The sequence below is a fragment of the Microchirus variegatus genome, assembly GCF_963457635.1.
Source record: "Microchirus variegatus genome assembly, chromosome: 22".
NCBI classification, from domain to species: Eukaryota; Metazoa; Chordata; class Actinopteri; order Pleuronectiformes; family Soleidae; genus Microchirus; species Microchirus variegatus.
Genome location: NC_139823.1, coordinates 1,491,495 through 1,503,073, shown reverse-complemented (window position 1 = coordinate 1,503,073; position 11,579 = coordinate 1,491,495). Strand labels below are relative to the sequence as shown.

Here is an 11,579-nt window from a genome sequence, read left to right as displayed (position 1 = left end):
CCTCGGCTTTTGCCCCTCTTTGAACATATGAAGAAAACATGGCATATGGTAACAATATGTAAATAGTAGCTTCTCAGAGGAAATTATGTTTGTGTGTGTGTGTGTATACTTATATGTTACATCTTTAGAACCTTTTCTGGTATAAACCTTGTCAGCACCATTAACACTGGTCCCAATATGGTTTGTATTTATATAGCTTTTCTAGTCTCGATGACCTCACAAAGCTGCTTCACACTACAGTTTTGCCGTCCACTCACACTTTCATACAGCACATCACTCATCACTCGACACAGCCGTCAGGAGCAATGTGGGGTTAAGTGCCTTTTCCGAGAACACATGAGCATGTAGACTACTGGAGCCGAGAATCGAACCCACGAGGTCCCTGATAAGGTCGGTGTTCATAGCAGAAAAGGTCCTCAATCGGTAAGAAATACAAAAGCACTCACACCAAGCACGAGAACTGAATACACAGTATTTACATTGAGGATTTCATGTGAGGAAAAAAAAAAAGAAATCAAATCACAAACATCTCCATGTTTGTTTTCCTCCATAAATTTCTTCATGTTGAATCATTCAGAGGTGTCATGTAATTTCACTTCCTGTTAGTTTATAGTTATATGATATAATGTGTTCAGGGAAAGCTGTATATTTAAATAATGAACATAGTAAATACACACCTTATATGATATAATGATCCAATCAAAACACCTGACTATTTATATGTAAATAGTGGAGTGTCTTGTGTGTTCTCGAAGCATAACGTGGTATTTAAAGAAGGCAGGTCATTCATTACTTGTTTGTTTGTTTCCTAAATTAGTAAAACAAAATTATTATTATTTTGTTTTACTAATTTAAGAAACAACTGATTTTTGTGTGTTTGTTCATGTCAGCAACAAATGAGTTCATCAGAAAAACAACAAGCCATTAGATGCACATCTTTATTCATGAGATATACAATATTTGTATATATTATAGAACCAAAATCTAAATGCAAATGTGAAGTTTTGTTATGATGTAAAATACATTAATGAATTGACATTTGTACTGCACTGTACTGTATTAATCTGGCTAAAATACTAAAATAGTATATGACTCTTATTATATATATAAAGTATTTTTGAATATTGGTTATTAAAATGTGTTCTTGAATATTATATAAAAAAAATTATCTGAGAAAGGTTTAGCAACTTACAAAATTTCAAAAGGGAAAAAGTCATGAGAATGGTAACTGCATGCAGAAAGTGTAAACAGTTTGAGCTTATATGAAGAAAGTGTTCCTCTCAAAACCTCAAAAATTATATCTTCCTTAACATAATGTGTTAAATGTGGTCTTGTCTCTTGGGCAGTTTGTTCAGTCTATTTATCCTTCTTACAAACATACAGATGTCCAATGATAACACATCTGCTGTGTATCATCCATCTCAGCTCCAGCCGAGGCACAATCAGAAGGGAGCAGCTCCATCCCATCATCTACCATCATCTGTTACCCGCTGGTCCCTCAGCTCAAGAACTGTGTGTAGCCTTCAGCACCTGTTACTATGACATCCATCCAGATCCTCATGGCCTCCGGGGATGGAGCCACCATGTAGTAAAGTCGGTCGTGGGTTTTCACACAGAAGGTCAAAGAGGGATTGGGACTCTGGAGGATCACAGAGAGAGAGAAGGAGCATTTTAGGACATGAGAGCACCTACTGTTCTCTTCTCCTATAGATGACATGTTTCAGAACAAAAAGGGAAGCCAGGGATTGGGCCCTATCTTCTGTTACATGTATGAGCAGCCTTTAACTCTTTTGTAAGTTAAGGTTATTAACATTTAAATTCAGTTAGGATAACAAAAAATAATTACTTGAATTGGAAATAAAATAAATGGTGGGTATGATTGCTGAAATGTAGTTTTATTTAAAAAACAAAACTATGTACTATTCTGAAAAACATTATTATGGGTAAATGTTAAAGTTTAAGCCAGTCCATGTGAACCAGCTCACATCCTTACACTGCTTTTCCATATACTCGACTCTACTCAGTTTGGGTATCAGTCACGTCATTTTCCATTATACTGACATTTGGTTTGTCTGATTTTGTTTTTCTCTTGTTTCTTTGACTGTGTCCAGTTTTTGCTTTATTGGACAATGTACTTTGTAAACCTGTGTATGGGTGTTATAAAAACATTATTATTATCACTATTCTTGTTATACATTATATTATATTATATTTTTATATTATAAGTATTGATATTATGAGTATTAGTATTATCAAAATGGTTAAAATAACTGAAAAGGCATTTGTCTGTAGGATTGTAAGAGACAACACCCACCCAATCAACTTAAGGCCCGGGGGCCAGAACTGGCCCTTCAAGCAATTTATACCAGCCCGTGGCCCATTAACCCATAAATAATGAATGTATTATTAAAAAGCCAAAAAAACGTAGCCTCGCCTATTTCTGGCACTTTCCGTCACTTTTTGGCAAATACTAGTACAGCTATAATTGTAGGCAGTCTATGTATGTACCAGAATATTTTGCACTATGAGCCAACTGTAGTGGTACCTGTGTCTTGTTGGTACTGTAACTTTTATTTTTTGCACTATGAGCCAACTGTAGCAATTGTACCTGAATATTTTTGGTACTGTTACTTATATTTCAGCAAAAATAGCCTATTGTGGCCATTGCACCTTAATGTTGTTTATATTGTTACCTCTAATTTTGTAAGAGCCAATTGTGACTGTTATACCCAAATGTTTTGCACTATACACAAATTGTATTGTACCTGAATGTTGGTGGTTATGTTACTTACCTTTTTTGCACAAAACTAGTAGCTATTTCAATAAATAAGTGCTAAATAATGTATAACATTGTGTATGCGTTTACTGTACATGCAACACAAAATAGTAGTACAGGGGTTGACATTCTGAAAAGCTGGCCCTCCGGAAATTTTAGTTGAATAGCCCTGCTATAGAGGGTAGAGGCGTTCCGCCCACACAGAGACAGCGTTTTAGGGGACCTGAAACAGTATTTTTTGAAAATGCCTCCCAGAGTGGGAAGATCTCATTCATTATCTTGTATTTGGAGATTGTTTGACATTGTTACAAACTACTAATGAAAAGTAATTACAGTCAGTCTGAAAAGACGCTAGATATCACAAATATTTTTATTTAAAAAAATGGTGCCAGGGGTCTGTAAAGTTGATTATGCACACGGAAACGGAATGATACATTATTTGCCTTTCTTCCCCCTGACTCGGTTCATTCTGTCTCCGTTTCTGTTCTGCAGTGCTGGCATATGTACTACAGAGTTTTGAATCATTTCAGGGGGTTCTGTGCGGCCGGAGATATTTCCTGAAACTGTCACACTGTGGTGAGGGTTGTCTCGTTTTGGGACTTTGGTCCTGTCATTTCCTGTTTTATTTTGAAAGACTTACTCTCCTCTCGTTTCAGAGCACTTGGCCTTCCTGCATGTGTCTGCCCTGTTTACCAATTGCCTCCACCTGTTCCGCATTACCTCCATTTGCTTAAATAGTCTGTGTTTTCTGCGTTTGGCCGGAGTGTCTTTGTCTGTTGGCCTGATAACCTGAGCCTGTTTCCAAGCCTTGTCCAAAGCCAGTGTTCAAACCTTTGTAAGCCTTTGTTCCTCGAGTCGAGTGATTTTTTTTTTTGTTTATAAGTTTGATGCCTTAGTTTCATGCCGTATCTCTAGATAAGGTTCACAGGTTCATTTTGTTTTCCCTCTTTGTACTATTGTGATTTTGTTGTTTATAGCTAATATTAGGTCCCTGTTTTTTAGGGGTGGATTTTATTTTGTATAGTTTTTTTTTGCCAGGTTTTCCTCAAGTTGGAACGTTTTTTGTTAATCTTTTCATAGCCATTTGTTTGCCTGCCCTGGGAGTGATTCTTGTTTAAATTTTTCATAGCCTCTGATTTCAAGTTATTTTTCTCCATTTGGAGTGATTTTTGGTTTCTAGGTAATTTTCACAGCACTTTTTGCATTGTTACTCTGATCAGGGGAACTTTGGTTTATTAATAAAATCCTTACTAACTGAATCATCTCTGAGTCCAGGCCTGACATAAACGATGCTTTTTATGGGGATATTTTTGAAAACGGCAAAGAAAAATATTTTCTTTTTTCCAGTGTAGATGTGGCCTTATAGAGATGTGAAATAACTGACAATGCATGTTTAAAGTTAATTTCATGTTTTTACATTATTTGAATTGTTTGTGTGTGTGAGTATGTAAGTGCATTTTAGGAGGCGTGAACAGTTGCAATTTTTTGGGAAATCACAATAATTAAGGAATAAGAAAAAGTTTACCTTGGTGGCACTGCGTAGATGATCATAATAAACCTCCTCGATGGCCTGAAAGTAAATCTGTCCTTTCAGCTTGGTTTCATGCTTGTCTAAGAAGAAAAAGAAAACAAATATTTTATTACTTTATGTCTTGAACTGATGCCTGACCACTGCCATTGCAAAGCCAGTAATGTGGGAATAATTATATTTAGTCTTTTCTGGTCAAATATTCTTAATAATAATAGGTTGTTGCAGTTTAAAGTAAAATAAAAGAACAACAAAATGTTTTAAAGGACAAAAACGTGAATTCACAGCAAAATGTTACCCATAAATAAAGTATGTGCAGCAATGTATCAAGTCTATTCTTATTTCAAGTCTATTTGAAGTTATGCCTGAAGTCTTTGCTATCCCTTTAATGTAACCTATTTGCTTCAAGTCTTATTGTCTGAATTGTCCCTCTATTGTTTTTTTTTTTTTTACTCTGCTGGTGATGTATGCTGCTAGATATTTTTGTAAATCTTAAAAAGAAATGCTTCTTTTGAGTACAAGACAATATCTTACATTTCAAAATTTCCCTTAAGCAGCTCTGAGCTTCTGTCCAGTGATCAGGAGTTTTGTTTTTTGTTCATAACATACCTTTAAGCACTTCAGAGTTATAACACACTGAGAAGTTTGTGAAATATGCTTCAACAAATTCAGTGGATGGAGCTTATCACAAATTCATTGGACTTTGGGTTGGTTTGGGGCAAAACTATAGGCCATTCAAGCATGAAGGAGGTTTTCTTTGAATTAAATCAGTTTAAAGAGTTTCTCGATTTTATTTTTGATTTAAAAAAGTCGTCTTACTGTCTATTTTCGTATTTTTTTACAACTGCACGGCTCAGAAACAAACATCCACTGAAATTAAGTGCAATGTGTTGAAATGCACTCAACACTCTCTCCTGCTCTCTGCTTTCCTTAAGTCAAATCTGCTTAGTAATGAGATAAATGTTTTTGAAATGTAAGTTTTGTTTTTTTACGTACAAGCCAGGAGCTAGACTCCTCCCCAAGAAAAACACATCTAAAGAAAGTATTGCATAGTATTTCATCACCATCATCAGACATGAGCGGGTGAGAAGTCTGGGCAAGTGAGAGGAGGGAGAGGAGCAAAGAGGTGTCACAAAAGAGAAAAAACCTAATTTGTGTTTTTTTTGTTTTTTTTAACTTAAAGTAATACATGGCATTATTTTAGATTTTTGACTCACAAGCAACCCCACAGTTGCCGAGTGTAACTGCACTGTCTTAAAAACGCCACATCCTCCACTGCTCCTCAGATCAGCACAACTTTGCAGAAAACAACAATGTCATCTGACAAGGTACAGTAATTGTTCATGTTTTCCAGAAATATTACTTATCTCACACAGTTGTAGTAATTTTGTGACATAAAACAAAGTAAGTCGGGGGTTTATTCTAGGGATGCACCAAAATGAAAACTGTTGGCTGAAACGGAAAACCTAAAATCCGGAAACACTTGGCTGAAAACCAGAACTGCAAAAGAAATAATTCCAATTATGTGCCAGTGTATTTTAAATCTAATTTTGTTATGGCTGGGACTGTGTGTACTTACCTCACTAAAGTCAAAGCATTGCAAACTGATATTGTCTTATCTATTACCAGTCTTGACCTTCAGGTTCAACTGATGACAACTTATACAGTGGTATGCAAAAGTTTGGGCACCCCTGTACATTTTCATGATTTTCCTTCATAAATCATTGGTTGTTTGGATAATACATTTCAGTTAAATATATCATATAGGAGACAAACACAGTGATATTTGAGAAGTGAAATAAAGTTTATATGATTTACAGAAAGTGCAAGAATTATTTAAACAAAATTAGGCATGTGCATAAATTTAGGCACCCTTGTAATTTTATTGATTTCAATACCTTTAGCACTAATTATTGGAACTCAGAATTGGTTTGGTAACCTCAGTGACACTTGACCTCCATACACAGGTGAATCCCATCATGAAAATTTAAGGAGGCCAATTGTAAATGTTTCTCCTCTTTGCATCTTCTCTGAAGAGTGGCAACATGGGAGCCTCAAAACAACTCTCAAATGAGATGAAAACAATGATTGTTCAACATCATGGTTTAGGGGAAGGATACAGAAAGCTATCTCAGAGATTTAAGCTCTCAGTTTCAACTGTGAGGAACATTGTGAGGAATTGGAAGACCACAGGCACAGTTCTAGTTAAGGCCTGAAGTGGCAGACCAAGAAAAATCTCAGATAAGCAGAGGATGGTGAGAACAGTCACAGTCAACCCACAGACCAGCTCCAAAGACCTACAACATCATCTTGCTGCAGATGGTGTCACTGTGCATTGCTCAACTATTCAGCGCACTTTACACAAGGAGATGCTGTATGAAAGAGTAATGCAGAAAAAGCCTTTTCTCTGCATCCGCCACAAACAGAGTAGCTTGAGGTATGCTAAAGCACTTTTAGACAAGCCAGCTTCATTTTGGAATAAGGTTCTGTGGACTGATGAAACAAAACAAGGGGCGTTATGCATGGTGGAAAAAGAACACAGCATTCCAAGAAAAACACTTGCTACCTACAGTAAAATTTGGAAGTGGTTCCATCATGCTGTGAGGCTGTGCGGCCAGTGCAGGAACTGGGAATCTTGTTAAAGTTGAGGCTCGCATAGATTTCACTCAATATCAGCAGATTATGGAGAACAATGTCCAGGAATCAGTGACAAAAGTGAAGTTGTGCCGGATCTTTCAACAAGACAACGACCCTAAACACTGCTCAAAATCTACTAAGGCATTCATGCAGAGGAACAAGTACATCGATTTGGAATGGAAATCTCTGTCTCCAGACCTGAATATTATTTAAAATGTTGATTAGGAGGAAAGTACCAAGTGATAATGGGGGTGTTTTAGAGCACCCGTGTTTCACAGGTAACAGCGTGTCTTCAGAGAACATAACTTGTTTTCCACTATTTTGGTCTAGTCCAACCCAGTGGGTTGTTATGCACCGTGGCTAATGATAGACAAACAGATTAGTGTTGCATTAATTAGATGTGAATTTTGAGCTTTTAATTTTAGGCTACAGTCAGTCCTCCTGTCGCATCCATGTCGAAGACATCAGCAGTGTGGCAGTGTGGCAGCAGTTTTCAAACGTAGATGACTGTTAAAAGTTTGCAAGCAACAGTTTGCTTTTCGCAGCTCAATGATGTGAGCATTGGTCCAAAGTTATTTTGTGAATGTTGTATCTGTACATATCCTGCACAATGTTCAATATATTTCAACGTTTTAGTCTAATAATCGTTGACTCGTTTTATAACTGCAGGCGCACCTGCCCGCAACAGCAACAGCGTCCTACGAAGTTGAGCTTCTATGTTCAGTCTCGCTCTGTGTGAGGACATGCACAGAGCCAAATAATCTAAATATTCCTCAGCAGTTATTGTGCTGATATTACAAGTTGACATAGAACATTATTTTTGGATATCACCGGCTATGTTATTGCGCAGATGCACATAATGAAAAACGCTGTCAGAGCCGTCAGAGTCAGACTCTGTTGAACTCCAGTCGCAGCGCAGCTCTTTTAATTTGAAAAGATTTTCAGAATGCAAAATGTCACGTTTTCGTAGAATGACCCTAAACCGTTGGATGAGGCGTGTGATACAGTGCTGATGTGATACCATTTTTTGTCATACAATCTTTTGTTTGTTCACTCATAAAACATGTTGCATCAGACATAATCATCTCAGGAATACCATGTATACTAAAACAATTTCTCATTTTTATTTACTGTGCTTTCTGATGTCGCTGACGGCACAGGACACAACTCGAGCCACTTTAAATGTGCATCCACCATCACTTAACACATTATACCCATAAAAGGACCTGCGTAATCAATATGTAGTCGTCGCCATGGTTTCTCAGGCCCCTCCCATGGATAGAGTAGTGCACAGGCAGGTGTCTTACTGTGTTCTTGACATGGTGCATGACTTTACCTTGGCCTCAATGTCAGTGTCCATGTGAGGCCACCACATGTAACCTCTCATCATGCCTTTCATGCGGCTCATTCCAGGATGTGACTGAAACGTGGGCTGGGTTCTGACAGTGTTTTCGACCGTTTCCCAAGTGGAAATTATTCAGTTTTGTGCGATTTTTGTTGCCATGGTTACTTGAAACACTTGCAAAAGCACATGATTCCCAATCAAACCGTGCGTTGTGATATAGGATGTGTGTGGGTTTTCTTAAAACTGTGGGAGGCATTACGCGCAAACATTTTGGGTGTAAGAAGAACAGAGATACGATACTGAGAGAGACTCACAAGCCCCTCCCTATTTCCCCCGCTACAGCCCCCCCCATCCTCCTCCTTCTTTTCAGGCACACCTCTGGTTAACTGTCCAAAACCACTCAGCAACAGAGAAAACAACATATGTTAAAGTTGTCATTTCAAGAACGGTTTGTGATAGAGATACATGTTTTGGTTTGTGAGCGTCACAAGGGTTTCAGCAGCTCCTATAATTAAATTTGTGAGAAAATTTTTAGAGTTTTAAAATCACCCTCATCTTGATTTCTCCAAAACTCCAAATCAGAATTTTAACATGGGAGTCAATGGGAGCTTTGACCTCTCTGCGCTTTTAGGTGATTTTAAGAACACTAGGGAGTTCTTACTAGTATGCCTTGCAGCAGCAGGCACAAATGAAGGTTAACATAGTGATTGTAATATAAATGTACAACAAGTCTTTCACATAATGCAAAAGGACAGCAACCACTTGTATGACACAAATTTGGCTATGTACCTCGTGCATGATGACATAGATTGCCATTGTGATATTTGTGGGTGGAATCATATTTCAAAATAAATGATTCTTCTTTTGGGGGACACACTGTTACCCCCCCCCCCAAAAAAAAAAAACAACAAACATAATAGGATAAGCTAATTACAAATTGCTGAGTAACAAATCAAAAAACAAATCAGTCACAAAAATGAAATCCTTACCTATGTAGTAGCAGAAGTTTCTCTTGAGACGGTCGAAGACAAACCAACGTTTCTTCCATGATTTGATTTTACCGCCCATCTTTACCAGGTGGCCTTTACACATCTTTTCTGTGAGGATGACAAAGGGGCAGGTATCTATGCTGTGGCCAGATGACTCCACATGGGCACGCAGGTCAAACTCCTCCTTTCGGTTGGGCAAATAACGTGTCATTGGCCGAGCCTGTGAAGAAAATATTTCATATTAATTCTGATCAATAAATGGTTTGAAATTATGGGGAAAATCAACGTACATGTACTTAAATATACATCTGCATTCTGAATGCCAGTCATGTACAGCAGGAAACAAAGCAAATAAAACAGTGTGATCATTTTTCTTATTTGTTCTTCAAGTTATCAAATTCGTTTTTTTCTTCTTCCAAGTTTCAGTTAAAAAACATCTGTCATACAGGGAGACCATTAATTGACTGATTCAATTATTATTCGTTTTTTCAATCTTCAACATTGGCATATTATTATTATTATTATTATTATTAATCAGCTTTTATATGTTTTAATCTCAGAAATGTATTTTTTTTAAATAATAATTTTCCATTTAAAACTGTATCCAAAAAAGTTGAGTTTTAATAACTTGTTAAATGTATTTACTATTTGAGTTTCCACTGAGATATAGAATTGTTACAGTGATACAATTCAGTCAAACTGACCTTTTTGTGTGACCTGGTGTAACTGTAAAGGACCTTTATTATGCCACAGCGTATTCTCAAAATGTGTTGTTCCTATAGTTCAGGGGTCTCAAACTGGCGGCCCGGGGGCCAAATGCGCCCCCCAGTCGATTACATGCAGCCCCCCACTTAATATCATTTTTTCATGAAAACGGCCCACGACTTGTAAACACAGCGTGTAGCTGAGGCACAGCGGTCAGTGAGGTGTTAGAATATAATATATGTTTGCTAGCAATGTTTTTTATAACAGTAATAAAAAGACATTTGGTCATAATTATCCCATTATTTAATGTATCATATACAACATTCAATTACATATATAAATACACTTGTTAGGGCCCGAGCCACGAATGGCAGTAGCCGAAATGGCTCCTGGTACGAATTTTAATTACAGTTGTCCACACTATTATTTATGTCATTTAAAATACATGTCTGTTTTTGATATTAATACATTAATTTAGGCATCATAAATAGTATTATTAAGTATACGTGTGATATTGTGAACAGTGTTTTTTTTTTTTTTTTCACTTTTTGTTCTCTCGGCCGGCCCCCTCTTGACCACGATAGATGCGTATTGGCCCCCAGGTCATTTGAGTTTGAGACCCCTGCTATAGTTATTAGTTTCATAAGTGATCTCTTAGAATTAGCGTATTTATCTTCACCGTTATTTCCTATTTTTAGGTTGTGCTTTTATTTTGATAGCACGTAACCGGAAATGGAAAAAAGACGTAGCTGTGTATAGTTAAGCGTCCGTGCGGCATAAACAGGTCTATTAAAAGTTCAAAAACGTTAAGAAAATGTTTACTAATAAGTTTGTTTAGCACCTGTCTGAAAAGGATACAAGGTTTGTCATAATTTCCTCTAAATGTGGTGATTAATGCTTGATAATAATTTGATCTCCTTATATAGCTTTGGATCGTTTTATACTAGTGTATTTTAAGCTAGCAATCACTCAGTTTTGGTGAGATGCAGGGCACGTCTGTAGGTCTGAAAGAGACAGATATTTCAGTTGCTTGTTTGCTAATTATAAATAAAAGCAGTTTTAATTTTGTGTACATTAATAACAATTCCTAATGTTAAAGCTGTAGATTGACAGTTAAAATATCAAATTCTAAGTTAAATATGTTTATTTATTGCACTCTATTCTGAGGTTGTCATTAAGCTAAAAAAGGATTCATTTGTTGGTTAAAGGTTTTAACACACTCTTTTGATATTACTGAACACTACATTACATTACTGAGTTGGTAATACTGAGTGTGTTCAAGGTGTCAAAAGTTTTAATGGAGCCATGTTACGATCTATTCAGCTCAAAAATAAACACTTGTGAACCATGAGTGGATTATGAGTTTAATATTTAGTCTGTTTTAAAATTGTGTGTATTCTTAGGATTTTGTAGACTTAAACAGGTATGGTTTTATTTGGTCTTTTGTAAAGTGGCTAAAATAAGATTTTTCTTGCCTCCCGGCTGCCTCTCCCTCACCCCCTCGCTCACTTCTTTCCACACCTGTGGTGCTGAAAGACGCACAATGACCCGGCTGTACAGCAGCTGATCGAGATTCCGAACACACAAAACCACGAACAA

At 36.9% G+C, this 11,579-nt stretch overlaps 1 protein-coding gene across 1 annotated transcript in view; it reads right to left on the bottom strand.

The window, feature by feature from the left end:
* Positions 1-1,020: 1,020 nt before the first annotated feature.
* LOC310942923 (pleckstrin homology-like domain family B member 1) overlaps positions 1,021-11,579 on the bottom strand; it is a gene marked incomplete at its 5' end in the record, with an annotated part of 48,730 nt that continues 38,171 nt past the window's right edge. The window contains 3 exons of the mRNA XM_083908392.1: positions 1,021-1,639; positions 4,302-4,387; positions 9,276-9,495. Coding sequence (XP_083764518.1) covers positions 1,499-1,639; positions 4,302-4,387; positions 9,276-9,495 — 447 coding nt within the window. The 3' untranslated portion in view covers positions 1,021-1,498. The remainder of the gene's footprint in view (positions 1,640-4,301; positions 4,388-9,275; positions 9,496-11,579) is intronic.